Source organism: Topomyia yanbarensis, chromosome 3, assembly GCF_030247195.1.
Source record: "Topomyia yanbarensis strain Yona2022 chromosome 3, ASM3024719v1, whole genome shotgun sequence".
NCBI lineage: Eukaryota > Metazoa > Arthropoda > Insecta > Diptera > Culicidae > Topomyia > Topomyia yanbarensis.
The window spans coordinates 23,138,406-23,158,299 of NC_080672.1; the positions used below are offsets into that span (position 1 = coordinate 23,138,406).

At 36.5% G+C, this 19,894-nt stretch overlaps 2 protein-coding genes across 4 annotated transcripts in view; one reads left to right on the plus strand and one right to left on the minus strand.

The window, feature by feature from the left end:
- LOC131689305 (uncharacterized) overlaps positions 1–19,305 on the plus strand; it is a 237,287-nt gene extending 217,982 nt beyond the window's left edge. For 2 of the 3 annotated variants that reach the window (XM_058974298.1, XM_058974296.1), the window contains exons 4-8: positions 960–1,104; positions 1,169–1,462; positions 1,964–2,077; positions 2,147–2,950; positions 8,647–19,305. In XM_058974298.1, coding sequence (XP_058830281.1) covers positions 960–1,104; positions 1,169–1,462; positions 1,964–2,077; positions 2,147–2,211 — 618 coding nt within the window. In that variant the 3' untranslated portion in view covers positions 2,212–2,950; positions 8,647–19,305. Of the gene's footprint in view, positions 1–959; positions 1,105–1,168; positions 1,463–1,740; positions 1,886–1,963; positions 2,078–2,146; positions 2,951–8,646 lie in introns of those variants that run through there. The other variant, XM_058974299.1, reaches the window with a different exon arrangement.
- LOC131689303 (thioredoxin domain-containing protein 15) overlaps positions 1–19,894 on the minus strand; it is a 229,001-nt gene that overhangs the window by 195,094 nt on the left and 14,013 nt on the right. The gene's annotated exons all lie outside the window — the stretch shown is intronic.

Genomic DNA, 19,894 nt, shown 5'->3' on the forward strand with positions numbered 1-19,894 from the left:
CCACCGATGTACCGAGCAGGAATGAACATTTAAAATTTTAAAACGAACGAACATAACCACCATTTCACCCGTTTTCAACACAGCTACTAGAATTCACTGAATGAGCGGGAAATCACAACTTATTAAACGGAAATCTTAACTTTACATAAAACGGTCATGATAGCAAGAACGTCGCAAAGCTGATAATTACTTTCGCCGAGTTTGTCAGCGGAATGCGAAAAGCACACTGAGCAGGGGCGTACCTAGTTGACTGTAATATGCCAGGCACCAAGTTTTCTATCAATAAAGCAAATGCGATTAATTTTTCATCATGTTACAACGCTGCGAAAGTCAGATACCTAGAATGACGGAGCGGGGGTGGCAAACGTTGAAAATAACTTACGTACCGAAGACATCGTCTTCGGCTGATGGTTGTTAGAGTCAGTTATTCAAGCAAGTGATCGCTGGCGCTGGCGCTGGTGAGTCGTGTTTGGTGCAAGGGGCATAGTGGAGTGAGTATTGGTAGCATTATGCTATTAAAAAATTCATGTCATTAAAAATTTTATGTCAGCAAAGTTTTGGGTCTGCTTTGGGGAAAGATTCCGGGTTCGAATCATACCAAACTCTGACCCGTGCATCGTATAATTAGATAGTTGTTATGAGAAGCCTCTATTTCGCAACCAAAAAATCAATCAAATTATATATATAAATAAAACATATGCGAGTGATTAGAAAGAATGATAACTAAATTGAATATGTATCTATTTTGTGTTTGATTGGAATAAGAATTGGAATGTGTTCCTCTAACATCTAAACTGTTGAATTGAAGAAGTATTCTACAGCACAATGGCAGAAAAACAATGATGAAAACACCAATCAATACTTATGTCCCGAAAAAACTATTTTCCAAAAGCAGTATTTAAGCAAATATTCAAATATAAACTTTTCCATTTGTTTTTGTTTCTCATCCCATCTGACAGGCGGATTTAACTTGTAAGGACACAAAACAATCAGTGGGTGCCCTGTTCACCAAGACGAACTTTCTCACCTTCAAGTACGTGACCGATAACTGGGGCACGGAAACAAATGGTTTCAAAATGGTTATCACCTCCGTCAAAGATTCCAGTAAGTTCAGTACAATTCTCAGTTTCTAGAGTCTATAATTTAAATTGGTATTTCTCTCTTTCAGAAATCAACTGCGCCGACTTTCGGTGTAGTCAGCCGGAGTTCTGCATACACCAGGATCTGTTGTGCGACGGAGTAAACCACTGTGCGGACGGATCGGACGAAGCCGTGGGTTCACTGTGTCCGGCACCGAACGAGTACATCAGGACAATCTTCGGAGTCGATCTGACGTGGATCATCCTGATTGGTGTGAGTAGTCTGGTTGTGTGCGGGTGCATCGTGGGCATGACCATCTGTGTCTACCTGCGGAACTCGCGCCCTGGAGGAGTGCCCAATCAGCTTAACTCATCGATACAATGTAAGTGAAGAACTATGTATTGTGCGAAATGGTAGATTTTGTTTAGAGAGTAATATAGCCGTAGTAAGAGGCCCAGTTTTGTGCGGAATACTTTTCGGCCAAATGAAATTTCTAAGCAAAGCCTTCTAATATTTTAGTACCTGACTAACCAGAGAATGTTGCCGTTTTTGTAAACTATAAAACTGAGTCTCTTATGCGAAGCTCCTTTCAAAACTTTCATTTACCGAAAAAATAGCGCATCACTTTTTTCTTCTCTCTTCCAATAATTAACTAATAAGTGATCAATCATGTATCGATTTGATTTACTTAAACTTTTCTTTCTATGTTTCTTTCTGGTTCCGTTTTGATTCGATTTCATTCGTTCATCATTCAATGCAATTACATACTGCCAATTCCTGCCAACAATCAATCATACAAAAAACATGTGCTTTTTTGATACTCCTACAACAAACACGATACGCAAACAAAACCATACATACAATCAAAACAAACGACAATCAGTGAATCAGATGATAGAATCGAACGGTTCGTCGAAGCATATGCATGCAACACTGCCGCGGGAAACAACAACGCTACCTGCTTCGGGAAACTTGCATCACCCTGCGGGACCATTAGGTAACCACCGTAACCGAAAACCTTCTTTTATATTGTCACAACATGTGCCTAACGTTTTCTTGTTCACAGGGTACCTCCGCATTCCACACAAATTGATGGCCAAAGTCCGTCCCATTTGGTGCCTGGCAAATTAAGACAATTAGGTCCGGATTTATCGCAGCAAACCTCACAGAAAGACGAGTGGTTTGTCTAGAGCTAGACAGGAAACACATAGAGCAACAAAAATGAAAATCACCAAAAAATGTAAAGGAAATTCTTGCAAACAAACCAACGTAACGGAAACAATCGCCATCATTAGTTCGAGCTGAGAGCAGAGAAGGAGGGAAGAAATAAATAACAAACAAAAAACACAACAACGTGCAGCGGAAAACAACAGCAGAAGAAACAGCGGCATAACATCAGCATCCAAAAACCAACAGAGATAGCAGCAAGAAGATCGGAACGAGCACTCATTCGGGAAACAACTAACAACAGCGGAATCTGAAAATCACGATCATCACGCGAAACGCTTGTGAAATTTTTCTTCTTACCACAAAAACACACTCAACAATGCATCTTATTTCACGTCAGAAAAAAAGAAAACAAAAGCTTCTGATTGCACCTTTCGATCAACACAAGCGATGAGAAGTTTAGAATCGACGAGGAGTGGGAAGAGAAACTCATTCGAGCCACGTGAGACGAGCATCATTTGTGAGAGCCAGCGAAAAGAACAACATGCAGAAGAACGAAACGAAGGCAAGGGGATTAGCAAAATTTTACCAGCAAAAAAAAAGAAAATGAGGAAACTCTACGAAAAGCAAAAACCAAAATCATCCATTCCGAATAACAAACAAATCATACACAATTGGAGAACAATTTTTGGCACTATATGAAGTAAGTATTGTTGTGGATTTTTTACTGTTGTAGTAATATATTTAACAAAAGTCACGCAACTTAAATCAGAAAGTGTCATGCGTGTTTATTAGACTGGCCCGTGGTCGCAGTGCAAAAATTTAAAATGATCCTAATCATGCGAACACAGCACTTTTCCAGTTCCTTTTGTCCTCCCAAACAACTCTCGACAAACATATGATTTATCAAAATTCTCTTTGAAAAGAAATTCCGGACAAACCGTTACTCTCCAATCACAAGTGCTAGTATTAAACAAAAGAGAAAAGTTTTCTCTTTCATTAACTTCTATGAACTGTGTTTAGCCAGTAACGGTTTGTCAGGAATTTACTTTCAAAGAGAATTTTGACAGTTGGCTTTTAAGACGTAATCATATGTTTGTCGAGAACTGTGCAAATTGTGGGAGCGATTGGTTTCTCCTCGGATTTGCGCAATGCGTTTAACTGAAAAAGCTGCTGGTAAAAAATAAATATTAAAAAAAATTCTTCATCGACTCCTACACTGAAGAAAAATCAATTTTAAAAATTTAAAGTCAATTTACAAAAAACTCCATCTTTGATTTGGATGAAATATTGTTCCAAGATAGGTAAATATAATCCATACCTACTGTCAAAAATTGGACACTTTTCTAGGAAAAAAAGTTATTTGAAAAAAACTTTTCGTTGTCCAAACTGATTATTTTCAGTGCATTTTTATCGAAAACTAAAGCAATGAAAGTCCTAATTATCTCAGAATCCAATAAATCTCAGTTTGTGGGAAGATATTATCTAATTTAGCAACTAAGTATACTTTTATAAATCAAGAATCCCATTGGAAAGAGTTCACGTCTTTAAACAAATATTACATTATTACTTCTTTATTTTCTTGTTTAGTTGTGAAGAAGAATTAGAGAAAGAAATAACCACCACAACATTATGTATTGAATTTTACATAATTTTTTATTTATTTTAATATATAACATTTGTCTTAAAACTATCTTCATGTATTATTTCTATACAATGGATTTTCTGAGTGCCAGATATTGTTTTGGCGTTATTATACAGTTCTTCAAGTTCTTCTGACATTTTGCTGTACTGTTCAGTTCAGAAATTTAATTTTGTGATATTTTTATCAATTTGTCCAACTGCCCAGTTATATAACTCTCGGGGAGTTGTTATGGTATTTCCATAGTCGCGAGCGTCTTTTTGCCATTCGCTTGAGAGTGCCACCAATAGTATCACAGGGTTCTTTTCCATGGGAGTTGCCAAAAAATGCCATTCCAATACTTAATTCATACTTTCACTGGAATCTACACAAGCTTGCGAATTTTTTTTTATTTTTGAATTGTGCTGCTGCTCCATCCGACATAAAATAAATTTTAGAAAAGTTTGTCAATTGTTTCATAAAATTAATAATTTTTGAGATGAACAAATGAACTGCGGTCTTCCAATCTTCAAGTTTTCCAGTATTCTAGTCTTCCAATTTTCCAGTCTTCCAGTTTTCCAGTCTTCCAGTCTTCCATTCTTCCATTCTTCCAGTCTTCCAGTCTTCCAGTCTTCCTGTCTTCCAGTCTTCCAGTCTTCCAGTCTTCTAGTCTTCTAGTCTTCCATCCTTCCAGCCTTCCAATTTTCCAGTATGCCATTCTTGCCGTCTTCCAGTCTTCTAATTTTCCAGTCTTCCAGTTTTCCAGTCTTCCAGTCTTCATTCAAGTTTGTTAAGAATATATACCAAATTCGTTACTGATACTTTTAGCATGCATCAGGAAACTATTAGTTGGGTTGGATTCTGAGATGACAATGACTTTTATTGGTTTAGTTTTCGATAAAAATACTCTTAAAAAAATTCAGTTTGGACAAGGAAAAGTTTTTTTTCAGATAACTCGTTTTCCTTGAAAGTACCCAACTTCAATTTTTGGCGGTAGGTAGGGAACATAATTACCCAACTTGGAACAAAATTTCATCCAAATCAAAGGTGTGGTTTTTTGTAAATCGGCTTTCAATTTTTAAAATCGATTGTTTTCAGTGTAGGAGTCGATGAAGAGTTTTTTTCAATATTTTTATTCAAAAATTTGACTAATTTTGTAAAAATCACTCCTACAACATTTTTTGTAGGATTTGTCATTTTTAGACTTAGCTATTTGAATTAAAAAATTGTAAAAAAAGTTTGACACTTTTCAAAAGACAGTCTAGATCATTTTTGGAAAAAAAACAAAGTATGTAAAGTGGCCTTTTGTGACAAAGTTCTCATGTACAGAAAGTTTCATTAAAATCTGAAAGGGTGCTGCCAACATTTGTTCGGGTTGGCGCGAAATTGGTCAGTTGTTAAATTAAGGGTCAAAGTACCAATTCTTAGCTTTTCTTACTTTTGTGAGCATGCATTGAATAAATCGAAAAATATAGCTGTTCAAAAACGTACTAGAAACGTAAACGAAAGTATACTTCGTAGTATAACTTCAACGAAGATCCTGTGTTGCGAGTTACCCCATATGCGGGGTTACTATTTTTGGCCATTCTGAGAAGAGAAAATGATATTTTGATTTCACAAATACCATTTAGTATTCTTCGTACTCCCTTTAGCACTTGTGCATGCTGAATATTATTCTAAAGTTTTGGCATTTTTAGTTATACCGCTTTAAAGTTGAAAAGTGTTGCAAGTTACCCCGTTTGACGGTACCTTTATGTATGTGGTCTCGCTATAGCATATAATCTACTACTTTGCCATGTGTACCCGGGACAATAAATGTTAAACTAATAGGCCTATCGTATGCAAGAGTGAGATGATAAACCATCAGTGTTAGCAGCGACATACGACCTCTAGTAGTTATAATCTTTTTTGTTTAGTGACTAACTGAAACGCCAAGTCACTGACAAGTAGAATACGAAATATCGAAATTGAAACTCTTTTAAATATTTTCGCCCATAAAAACGACCAACTAACCCTACACCATGCAAACCACATTCACTGGGTCAGTGTTGTAGCCAGAAATTTGGTTTGGTGGAGCGGGGTTTGATGAAAATTGTAGATTTTTCGAAAGTGCTTAAATTTAATGGAATTTTGATTTTTTGTTCAGAAACAAAATGAGTCTAACAGATGCATTTTATGATTTTCAGCCTTTCCACTTCTTTTATAATCTGTCAAAGTTCACTTTTAAAGTGTAATAAATGTATAAAAACTTTTCTAACGGTCAAGATCATAAAATTTTGAAACCTTCAACTTTGAAGGTTGAACAACCTCAAAGAAGCTTTTCAGCATTAAAAGCGCTTCTATTGATATAATAATGTTGATGATTTAATCTCCCCCCACTCCCCGAATCCAAGTTTTTTTTAAACAGAATGGAAACTATTTCGTGGACTTGTTGACTTTTCTCGGTAAAAATGAAAACAGCAAATTTTACCATTATCACATGTAATAATGGTAAAATTTGCTGGTTACATTTTCACCGAGAAAAGTCAACAAGTCCACAAAATAAATATGTTGCGGTGACCATAAAATCTAATTTTCATCAGAATGGAAACTACTCGACCTAAAACCCGCGATGAAGTTTTTTTTGAAAACAATTGGAACGTTGCTCCACAGTTTGAAACCAAAGTATGTATAGACATGTTTCCAGCAGTTTAGTTGAAACACCCTAAACCCTGGTAATTTATGATTATGTTCTGTTCCGCAGTTAAGCGGAGTTTGTTGTTTGGGGCCTCGGCTAGGTTGTTTATTTTCTCGATAGCATTTGCAGCATTTTCGAAAAGGGGTTTTGCCAACAGTACAGCGGGTTATATTTAGTTTTTTGTCAAATCTTTATCCGAGATGATGGGGTCAATCTTGATTTTCCAAATGACCTTGGGTTGTTCGGAAAATGCAGTTTATGCCCTTTTCGTGCAGTTATGAGAGTTTTCTTCAAGTACTCGACACAGTTCTCTTAGAATAATCCAGAAGTTTCTTCTGATGCTCACTCAAAAATGGACGGATAATTTTGCAAACATGGGAAAAATCGCATCTCAAAACGTTCGTTCGCTATTCACAAAAAAAAGTTTTCTTCACATGTGAAACGTTCTACTTGCATAGAAAATGGTGCAAAGCAACTTGGTGCAGCGAACGCACTTTAGCCGAAGCTACAACAACACATAAATAAGCAAATTAATTACAAATTTGGTCTATCCCTTTCCAGTATCGATGGCTCGTTGTTAGCATCTGGTTATCTGAAACAATTCTGTTTAGAAATCATTTTCCCACAATACTGGCGGTCACTAAGAGGTTGATATTATTATTTCGCCCCGAACAAAATCCAGCCTAGAAGCCGTGTGGCATCCGGCGGCAGAAGCCAACAATGGATCCATTATGTTCTTGCTCCCAAGTCTTAAGAAGCGACAATTTTCTTTATTTTCTGTATATTGTGGACATTCTACAATGCTGGCACAAAATAGCCTCGCAAAATTATTTCATATTCTCGTCACGAATACAATTCTTTTTCTTTTGCTTATTTGTTTTCTCTAAGAATAATATTTGAATTAAGTATTTTTCTGGACATTTTTTTTATTTCGATTATAGAGGTTTTAACCTTAAGGCCATTCACCTCTTCAGGTTAGAGCAATCGTATGACAAATTTCTAACCCTATGTGCGGGGTCGGGACTCGAACCAAGGTGCGCTGCGTACAAGGCAATCGATTTACCAACTACGCTACGCCCACCCCTATTTCTGGACATCTTCTGGCTATTCGTCGTTATGATTTCTGGCAAATGTTTATAAAATCGGTATTTTACTTCAAAAATATTGGGCACCTCCCGAATGGTTCCGTGCTTGTTTTGAGTCTGTACCGAACGAGTGCGGACGCATCATTAACTAACCTTATAACTCCACTGTTCCATCAGACCGCATTCAGATAATTGGAAAAAGACTCGGAACAGGAAACGCCATGAAGAGACCTTCAGGCACACGATATGTATCTCTCCAACAAATGCTATAGCCAGGATGGCTTCTATGAGCTTTGGTAAAGTGTTCCTATATTCCGAAGAGGTTGAAGTCATTTATCCGCTAGGAGTTCTACTATATATCAAAGTGTACGGTCACTTAACACCCTAATTAAGAACTACTTCAGCACAACTTTCCACCGTGATGTGTCCAACATCACCAAGCGTAGCTTTTGAGGAAATACAATTAACGATACAGGAAAGGGGGCCTTAGAAAGGCCATCTGGATTTTTTTTTACCCCGTGCCTGGCCGACAAGATTGCCTTGGAGCCCGCAAAACTGAAACGCTCAGATTTCGACACGGACATTGCATTCATCCGGTTCATTTTCGTTGATGATTTTTAATTGATTTGTTACTAATTGATCTATTGAAAAATCGGACATTCCTAAATTTGCGACCTGTGCTTATTTTACAAGCGATATAATATACAAAATTCGAAATTCCGAAAAGTTCGTGTGAATAGCAAGAGTAAAGTATGATAAATTGCATCGTTCCTCTAAATAATAGCTAAACAATACGTGATTCGAACATTATCAAATAATCCAAAATAAGCAATGATTCGAACTTCTACCGTCACTGCTAGGTAAGCCTCCACATCCGTTTTGTACGATTGTAACAGACGTTCCCATAAAACATTGGCGACACGAAAAGTTGAATACATTGAATACACTAACGCTACACTACTCAAATTCTGGTTCTAATAATTTTTATTCTTTTCTTTTCCCACTCTCGTTCACAGGACTGTCTGGTTGGTCATCAAAAACCGCGCAGGGTGTATATTCAAAAGGGAGTATCAGTGTACCCAACATCTAGCAATTACTTGTAAATAGCAAAACAGCAAAAACAAATGCACTATAAATAGGATATAAATACAGGATGGAAGAACAGTGACCGGTTGGGTGAATGTTTGACAGCATGATTGAAGGCAAATGAACGCTAGTGATGTAACAATAGATTCGTCTAATTTACAAATTATTTGTAAGATAATGTCAAGAAGAAAAAAATGAGAAAAAAACCTAAAAAACTAAACAAATTTTACTGTTAATCTATAATGTAGCAAATATAGCGAAATTGTGTCGAAGCAAAGTGGGAAGGGTGCAAAAACGGTTCGCGCTGCAAAGGTGACATATTAAAAATTTACTTGCAAATATCGACCATTTTAAAGCGCAATGTGAACAGGAAAGGAATCTAGCTGGAGTAAAGGGAACTACTTCAATAACATAATTGACAAATAATTTATATCTATTATCACAGGAATTTTTTTTAACAAACTTGAGAAAAAAGTATCAAATCTGGTTCGTTCTATTGATCCAAAAAGTTCTAGTCGAGTAGAAAATTTCCCTTACTGCCATCATTAGGGCGATTGGTTTTTTATATCTGTTGCTGGAGGAAGGCAGTGTCCGTATAGATTTGTGGTGACAAAGAAAACCGAATCAATGGGAAAGATAGAGGGCGTGAACTTGTAATTAACCCGCCAGTCGAGGATGCAGCTACTGGGAAATCAATCTGTTCGAGAGTGATGGGGGGAGGGCGAGAAGAAAACTAATTAAATTCAAATAAACTTTTCAGTTATTCCACTGACGCAAACATGCAAAGCAAAACGAGGTCCGCTGAGCACTGCAATTCTTAGTAAAGTAAAAGTACTTTTTACCCAGATCGCCAGAGGCGAGAATGTGACAAATAAGAAGATTATGTGATGGAAAACGAACGTTTTTCTACACATAATATCGTTGGGTGAAAGATGCGGGTGGTATTGAATAGGAAATAGTTTTACGAGGCACTGATGTTTAGACAGGTCGTACCACAGCTTGATAATAGAGACGATAGTAATTATTTCCTATAGAGCACAGTAGGAAAGTATTGGAATTGGCGGAAATAAGTTGAAGCAAGATAGCACGAAAGCAGCAGATGTTTTTAGTCGAATCAAATAAGTTTTTATTTAGCAATAACGCGAACATCTCTTGGCAGATTTAAAGTTGTATCATTTACTAGTTAACTGCATCCGCTGTCATGTAAGGCCAATAATGTCAAACGAAATCCCGTTCACATTTTCATAGAAATTCAATTGAACATCTACACTCAACCGAAAAACTACCTAAAATTGAGTACTTTTAACTCAATCTCGGGGTATCGTGCAGGAAGGTTAAATTAGGTAAACCGTGTTGAAGGTAGTTTCCATTTAACTACGGCAAAAATCATAACTCATTGATAAGTTTTTTATACTCAACCTTGAGTTCAATTTACTTAAATTTAAGTTGAATTTACCTAATTTTAAGTATACCCCAAACAACTCAAAAGTACCTTACTGCAAAAAGACCTCGACTGAGTCGAATCTCTCATTTTATTTTTGACAACACTAATAAGTGAGAAAGCGTCACACAACTCAAAAGTAAGATAATAGAACTTATTCTTTAGGTTATTTTATTTTTGCGTCTACGAAAGATATTTTTAATATACGGATGCACTTGAAAGGTTGAGTTGTACCGTTGTAGAATTATTATTATTCATTAAAAGACACTCGAAAATTATTCTTCGCTGGAATTGGAAAATTCTAATCCACGGTGTACTGCATCAGTGTATTTTAATCATTTTCGTTTAATCTTAAACAGGTTATGAAGATTTTTTACAGCGTCTTTCTAGGGTTTCCAGCTCTAGTGGAACTTTGACCCGAATATTTATTCTGATCGAAGCAAGACCACCGACGAACCGACATGACAGAGGCATTCGAAAAATGTCCCATACAAAATAACGATTGTTTTGAAATGAAGCGATCAATACTCTCAAACTACGACAGATCGCTCCGCCATGTTCGAATCTGGGCAGGCTTCTCGATAAGTATATTGATATTACAGAAGGTGTGCAATTCCCTCAGCTACGTATGTAGTGGTAATATGCATCAAAATCGTATTCAGAACTCATTGAAAATGCATGTATTCTGTTACTTTTTTGCTTGCAATGGACAGTTTTGTTAAATAGTACATACATAGGATAATGAAAAGCTAGAAAAATGGTCTTCAACATGCCAAAAAAGGTTTGTTCGTTCTAGCATACCTGGTACAACGTCGATACACCTTGGTTTTTGCGTACTGTTGTGTTATCGACGAAGACTACCACGCAAACCATGATACAGATGTCGCTAGTGTAACAACATATTTTAATTTAAACAATTAGGACAACATCTGACGCATTTTTTGTTCCATGTGGCACGTCGGTTCATCGGTGGCAAGACTTCAAATGCAACATGAGTATGGTTTCAGACCGAATTTTAATTCTAAGCAATTTTTTTCATCACTTTAACTAAAGTTGAAAAAGCAAGTTTACTTCTTTCATTCGCCAGTAACTCGTCAGAGTAACAAATCAACACTGGGTGAAAATTTCCTATTTTACTCACAATCACCGTAGTGTGCAATATTTTGACAAAGTATAATGCTCACCATTAATCTGAGCTGATTATATGTAGCTATAGATTTAGATGGTTTTGGGCGTTTGTAAGCACGTCAGTCAGACGTAGAATTTCGATTCCCCTGCTAACCGTACTGAAAAAAAAGGACCAGCCACTCTCGCTGTGACTGATAACTTGAATGAACAAGAACCCAGAAACTTGTAATCACGATTACAAAGTAGATTCCAACAAAGGAGTTAATCTCACTCTCAGCTTAGGATCACTGCAGGAGTAGCCAACCACACCGCAGGGAGAATCCGATTGGTGTTGAAGAAATTGAAGTAAAACCCGTAGACCTGGAGATCGTCCAAGAAAACTAGTCTCCAGGTTGAAGCTAGAGGGGTGGCAACTCTACGTTTTTCTTACATATATAACATTATCGAAAGAGTGGAATCAAAATTCAACATTATAGGGATTATAAAAAACGTGCGGATGAATTGAGAAACGATGTATTCTATTTATTAAATCCTTCCTACGTAAAATGAAAACATGCTCGTGATAATCATTTCCCAACGTTTAAAAGTTTCCAGCCGAGAACAAACAATATTTTCTGTTTGCTCAAATAACGGGTATCCCACAGATTGCATCCACCGCCAGAGTAGCTGTTTCCTCTGGAGTATTTTTCCTAGCATAATTAGTCGCTTATTCTAACGATTTCACTTGAAGCTCATCCGTGCTGGCTCATTAGTATTAATTAGTCAACATTGCAATTCGTCGAATTTGCTTTCCTTTTTAGTTCAGTCCGTGGGATAAACATTTCCTTGAATGGTGAAGATTATGGTGCTACTGGGGAAAAAGCAAGAAAAGCCACCGTCATTAGGTTTTACACCAACCGAAATGTCCCGCAAAATTGGGTTCTTTACTGACACAGTTAACCTTACTTTTCTCGACAGTCCACTAGTACTGTTTACATGGACTTAGAAAAATTTTGTGGAAGACTAGATTTGTACGAAGAAATTCGCAAAAAAATAGTAGGGGACGGTGGGGAGTTATGAACAATGTTTTGTCTTCGGGGTATAACTACCATAAACATCGATCGATTGTCAATAATTCAACTGGTATTTGTACAGGACACCTTAATACATCCACATTTAAGATATGGCAGATTGCGTGAAATGCGTGGAATCGGCATTTTTTATTTTGGTGGGGAGCTGTGAACCATCGCAAAAACTGGGACAAAATGGAATATTCTAATTTTTTTAAATCTTTTTGTCGGTTCTGACAGTATAAAGTAACAAGTTACTTTACGCTTGTCCGGACATGTCGTAGACTCAGGTGATTCGCATTTCTAATGCCTTGACCCCTACGGTAGCAGACAAAGGGTTAAATCGCCGGTAAACTCTAAGCTTGCTCATATGACCCTTCCACGCTTTTCTAAACTTTCTCCCTTCAACTCCTTGCTCCCCCTTGAGTACTATGGCTCTTAATATTGAAAAATATACTTCACCTTTCAGTCCCCTGCCAATTAAATGCCGTAACAACAGTTGGTTTATAAATAAGTAACAAATACAGCGGCGGCGTATACCAGCTTGAAATTTAAAAATAAAACGCTCTGCTGGGGGTGTGATTATTTCAGTTCCAGTTCTACTTTTAAACTCCTACATAAAATGAAACAGCGCTGAGCATGCTCTTAATCATCATCTCCAGCTCGTGTCTTTGCTGCACGAGAAATAATTCAATATTAATTCATCAAAAGGGCGAAATTGTTTTTTGTAAACAAACTTGATTCGCTCACTAGTCTGCTGCAGTGTGGAATTTCATGTAAAATATGCGTTTATGTATATTTTTACCCTTCGTAGAAGTAATTTCAATTGTTTTCTGCTTTGAAAATATAGTAAATTAAGAGAAACCATCAAAATAAAAGTTTGTTTACAAATCTTATTCGCCCTTTTGCAAATTTAGTATGGAATTATTTGGAAAAGTAGATTCGCGATCTAAAGCTGAATGTAGACCGCAAGATGGCACGAAAGTGCAATGATGATGTTTTTATTTTCATCTGTCAAAACGCATAGTTTACACTAAAATGAAATTCAGAGATTGAAATCTCGATAAAAAGCACGATAGTGCGCGAAAATCACTGGATTAAAGAGTGCGGGTATTGAAAGTCGAGGTTATCCACTGATAAATCAAATTTCTAAGTAAACATTTTCCTATCTAAAACGACCAACCCAATGTTTATCTTAAAAATATTAATGATATAGGATTCCCGAGCAAACGAAAAGCCCATAATACCCCCATGCTCATGGGGTTTGAAATGGGTTCAACCCATGAAAACATCATCACCATGGTCCGGTAGATCCTATATAAAATACCATATGATGGTATTTTATATGGGTTACTGAGACCCATATAAAATACCATCATATTTTTAAGGGACTATGTGGTATTTGAACCACTGAGTTTTTGCTCTGGTGGTTGTTCGATTTTAATAGTTTCAAGAGAAACGTTACATAGTTTTACAAAAAGTTTAATTACATAAGATAAGAAAACACTCGTTCTTTCGTTTGACACCAAAACATTTAGTCGGACTCGATATTTTATTGCGAATTATGGAGATCCAGAATTATTTTTGTATTGTTGAGGTTAGGTTGGTTGTTTTAGATACGGAAATTGGAGTTATCATGAACAAGAAATTTACCATTTAGTTATTTTTTCTGAGGTAGGAAACGTAGGAACGTTTCTTCATCAATATTTTTTTATTGAAAGAAATAACATTTAATTATAATATTGATTGAGTGATCATGAGTGCAATTTCCGTGTCTCGGTATGAAGCGGTGTTTCTTTGTGCTCATACCGAAGGATTTAAAATGCCTCGCGCTTGGGTCGTAAAGCATGTGGAACTGGTTTGTACCTGAACTATGCGGAAAAAGGGCTAAATAGAGTTGAAAAAATGTTTTATGAATACCATAATTCGTCGTAGCATGAAATAGTAAAAATATGAATATATGTGTACCTTGTCTGAAGTTATCGTCTGTACGCTACATATTATATTGTCCAACTCGTACGATACGACTACAAAACACGATCTGAAATATTTTCAAAGAGACAATTGATGTTTTGTAAACTACAGTTCATAGTCATCCAATAGAGCGGTGTTAACAACACGATAATATGCTCGCTCGACGGCCGAATAGTACGGATCCATCATGGCGTAGATTATTGCTGGTTGCACAGCGTCCTTTATCACCGTTACTCGACGTAGCCATATACTTTACGCAATTAGATACAAATTACTGCGTATATTTTGGATCAGACAACAAAAGAATATAGTTATTTCGTACAATGGGACAAAAGCTATTCGCATTCAAAAAGTGAGAAAGCATTCCAGCAGAAAGTTTTGAAAGAGTGGCCCTATATTGAAACCTTACCAGTATTCTACATCAAAACAGGTTGGAAAAGAATCACTGAAACGGTTGAAAAGGAGGCTGGGAAAAAATCAGCTCCCAAAGCGACCATCGTTACACCCTCTGTTCCACGCTATTTCATCTCATTATTCAACTATTTCTAGTTCCGCTGCGTGCATTAACAATAGAGATTTCTCTAGAAATAGCTATCGATTAGCGACCCATTAATAGTCAGAACATGACGACAAGAAGTGCAATGGAGGCATGTTGCCATTCAACAGCACAATACGGACTTGCGAAGGTAAAATGAAATTGATGAAAGTTTCGTCATTTGCTAATGCTAGCAATTCCACCGATACAAATTGGATGGGCAGGTACGATAGCACAAAGCTCATACATGAATTATGAGGACTGGTAAAAGTAGCTTCACAATGCAGCTTGATATTTCCTCATTTATGGATTGTCAAGTCAGCATACGAAGTTTTGCTCCTTTGAATTAAAACATCTGTATGAAAAATTATAACCAAGCCGTATGCAAAAAAAAAAAAAACGATCGAAAATTAACAACACCTCCCCCTTCCCTATTTCGGGCAAAACCATCAATGTGGAGCACCAAAAGAATACTAAAAGTTCGTCAAGATAAGCTCAGAAAGGTATTCGGTCAAAGCAAAACCAAGTAACGTTACTGACGACAAGTCTTTTATGAAGGATTTCCGCATCTATATGCCCGCTCATTAAGTTGAGATCAACGGTGTGGTCACTAAAGTGGGACACGGCTATATGAAAAAATAAGCTTCGAGCAACTTTCTGGATTCCAGTCGGGTCCTAGATTAACTGTGCAAATTCTAAACTCGATCGATGAAACTATATTGTTGCGCCCACGGTTTGAAATTTACATGGGATTTCATATGAGGAAATCGACTTTTACTTCTCTTATTTTCACTTTTCATCGCATACAAACATCCAATACGTTGGTCCGGTAGCTAGATTTGTCCGATTTGGCTCAAATTTAGAGCAGACACTCCTGATGGGTCTAGGTATCGATACAGGGATGGTCCGATGTCATTTTTTTCTTGACCCTTGTCGTGAAAGGATCTATTCCTAAATTTGAGTTATGTGTTAAATATAAAATTTCGATAATTTGTTCAAGTTTATAATAATCCGCGGATTAAACGGTCGTATTGATCTGCTTCGAAAATTTTTAGCTACAATTTTGAAAAAAACTACCGACTTAATTTATCTTGGCAATAGTCTTATCTAGCTGCTATTGAGCCGATTGACGTTTAAATTTATAGAAAAACAAATCGTTTACAAGAAAAATTTGAAGGCAAACGCATATTTTCAAGGCTTATGCGAAAGGCGATACTATAAAAATGATTTCTGAGTTCTCTGTTGATGCAAAGAAGGCTATAACTCGGCAGAACAAGTAAGGTGTGTAGAAAAATGTTATTGGAAAAAAATTGAAAATAAAAAATAACTTACATTAACCCTATATGCACCAGTTAGTTGCTCCTCGGCTAGAAGACAAGAACCAACAACAAATTTGGGACTGCAGTATCACACAACAAAATGCAAGCATATTTATAAATATACGGAACACACACACATACGAGCGCAATCGGAAAGCATCTGTAACTGTAGATCAGCATTATTACAACTCGGTGGGATGTTTTCACCAAAATTCTAGACTTGTATACCAAATAGGAAAACCAACAATAACAAAACAATAGAGCAGCGATCACTAAAAAGTACAATCGAAATTTACTCACACAAACGCATACAACAAAGCAATGCGAGAGTCGTCATTACAACTTCTAGCATCGTGTGTAGGCTTATAAAGAGCAACTAAAATCGTATTTGTCATGTTCATTCTTTACACTATCTGCATTGTCGCGCGTAAAATATCTCAGAAAAATAGGACAAATAATCTTTTTGGTTGATTCTCATGGAAATAACATTTCCTACGAAATAAATTCATTTCGTTCACGCTTTCCACCATTCTTCTTAATTAGAGAAAGGCTGAACATATTGTATTTATAGAATTTTTACAACAAGTTTAAGCTGTCTCTACATTCAGAAAGAAACAAAACCAGAATACAGAACAAAAAAATAAACAGTAGACATTTTATTACTATTATCCGCTTGAAGCTTGAATAGAAAAGAAAACGAAACAATAATCTATTGACCGGAACAAACACGTGCGGCATGACATGCCATTATAGTTGCAGAAGTATTAAGTAATTTAGAATAACGCTGAGCTACTTTTATTAGCTAAAAAGGCAAAACATTCAAATTACTATCGTGATCATATGACATAACAGGCACGCATAGAAAAACCAACTCTAAAGTAGCTATGTATATGTGAGATGCACTACCAGCCGAATCGGACCGTGTTTACACGTGTGTGTGCAATGCTGAAGTTAGATATCGTAAAACGCTTGCAAAACAGCTTTGAACAAATCGATGACATTTTGCGCTAACTATGACTGTTTAGACGTGTTTATTTCGCAAGATAATAACAAAACAGATATACATATATCGGTGTTGCCAACTTGGATGTACTGTGAAATAGAAGAAAAAACGAACTTTCATCCTCATTTGAAAACAGCAGATTTGTAAATAATGAATAGAGAGCTGACTATTTGACGTTCGAATTTCGGCCAGACTTTCCAGCAAACGGAACGAAACGTAAGTACATACAGACGCACAAAACGTGGCGCGAGTAATTGTAAAACATTTTCAACTGTCATCAATTTACTGTGACAATAGTAAACAGATAAGGAAAAAAGTACACACACATACACTTACCCACTCACATAGATTTTAAAACTGTAACAACATAATCAAGGAGGATCAATTTTGAACTGAACTTTTCCTCTAATGAAGAGAACATTCACTTATCATGTAAACAGAACAATATCCAAGTTTGATAAACAATTCTCTTCCCTAAAACAGTAACACTACTTTATTTTAAATGATTCCCTTAAAATCAGACAAACGAATCGGAAACAAAAAAAACTATAACGATCCCTTGATTGGAAGCAAAATGTCACATATCCAGATACGAGAGACCATACCGAGGAGATCGTATATCACGAGCGACTTGATCCCACGAGGTAATGAAAGCAAATAAGGCAAATTTCAGTCACATATCGTCTTAGGTTTTAGAAAATTCCCCTGAGGGTTGCAGAACTGATTAAACGAATAAAAAGCAGAAATGGTAGAGAGCAAACCAATTGTTTTGGGAGCGAATGAAATCATTGATTCGTCTTCTATTTTTTTTTAGTGGTAATGTTATGATACACAATGGCGATATAGGGCAAATTAGCTGTACTTAGGACACTTATTTTAGTGGCAGCGTAGTAGAAATTTTGATTGTATTCGAATTCTAAATTTCCATTTTTTTTCGTAGAGGAATAAACCGCATTTTCACCCTTTTATAGAGCAAAAAGTATGTAGCGTGCATAGTTTGTTCGAGTCAGGGAAACCTGTGACAAAATCTTCTTTGACATCCGATAACCCTCAATCGACAAAATTGTGTTCCATTTACACTTGACAAATTTTCTGCGTGTAGTCGTTTTTGCAGTATTTTTCAAATCATGAATATCATTCACCGAAAGCATGAGAAACTCTAGGAACCAAACATACTTTTCCCCAATCTAAACAGGAACTAGAGATTTACCCCGGTGCTTCTAATATATTCTCTCCTCCCTTGTGAGATAGTTTAGCAATACACGTATCGGTATGAAGCCCATTTTACAAAAAAAACTAATTATAGTAAAGCAAACAATACTCTATACATGTATATTGACAAACCTATATTATGGATACAAATCTAAGCAAATACAGAGAACAACCCTGAGTATATAGAAGAAAATAGAAATCTCTACAATCCCGGGTATGACGCCATGTATACCTAAAAATTAGAATTTTTAATCGTCAACCAGAAAAGCAACCTAAAATAATAAAACAATCTAGTGACGAAATAATTATAGCAAAATCCATTATACTGCATTGTTTGAAGCTTTTAATTTGACTGTACATATTGTATTGAACGTTGAACATGAAAAGTCGAATTAATAAAGCAAACAACAATATCGTCAATAAGCTATATATAAGAGGAGGACTACCCATGTAAAAGCATTCAATACAAAAACTATAGAACACAAATTATAGGAAATTAATTACAACTAAAAAGGAAGCAAGCAAAAACTTACTGTAATATTGTCCGTGTGTGTATGGTATAAAAAACTAAAAATATATATATTTTATCAAGTACGATAAATCTACGTACGAGTAATGGAAAACTGATAAATATCAATTAGCCAAGCGAACGGAGAAAGAGCGGAAGCAGCAGCAGCGAAGCGAAACAAAATTGGAAAACAGTTCAGCACGATTGGGTGAAGAAGCATTTTTTGTATTGTATGAGCATATAGAACTATTAAGCAAGCAAAATAGATGAAGCATAAAAGCAAGTAAGGCGCAGTATATAGATGTAAAGATACAACGCAGAATTTCGAACTGAAGCAGTTTAATGGAAATGAGTGTGTAAAAACAGAAGAAGGAGAATGATAAAAGATATAAACTATTGAAATATAAAGACGAAAACAAACGACGGCAGCATTTTTTTTCAGTCCGATATCCTGGATTTTGAAGCCAGCATTCCGGCTCATTTTCCGGCTAAACTTAACTGGGAGTCTGTTAACGTATATTCGCTCAAATGTTTTCACAAGTTTCATTAATATCAAGGACGTCACGAAAAAAACGCTGTAGGAAATTACCCAGTGGACCGATCCTTTTCAAACTTTCAGACAATGAAGTATAACCCATTAGAAACCTTTTTATTTATTTATTTCAACAACAAACAACAATACCATAACCGTACGCTCGCACTTCATGTGAGCGGGGGGGGGGGGGGGGGGGGGTCCATGTCCTTGTGTACAAAAGTGACCAGGCTGGTTTTGTACCACTCCAGGACAACGTTTGAATAGCGACACGATGCTAGATCCGTCCAGAAGATCGTAGGGCCCTCGGTGTTGCTTCAACAGAGGAAGCAGACGCTTCTGTAGACACTCCTTGAGATAGATTTTCCCGTTTACAGTATTGGTAGTCACGAACGGCACACTCGGTTCGCCACTTGAGCAGATCGCTTGCCAAATCAGCTATTTATTGGCAAACTTTGAAAGTCTCTGCTTTCTTAC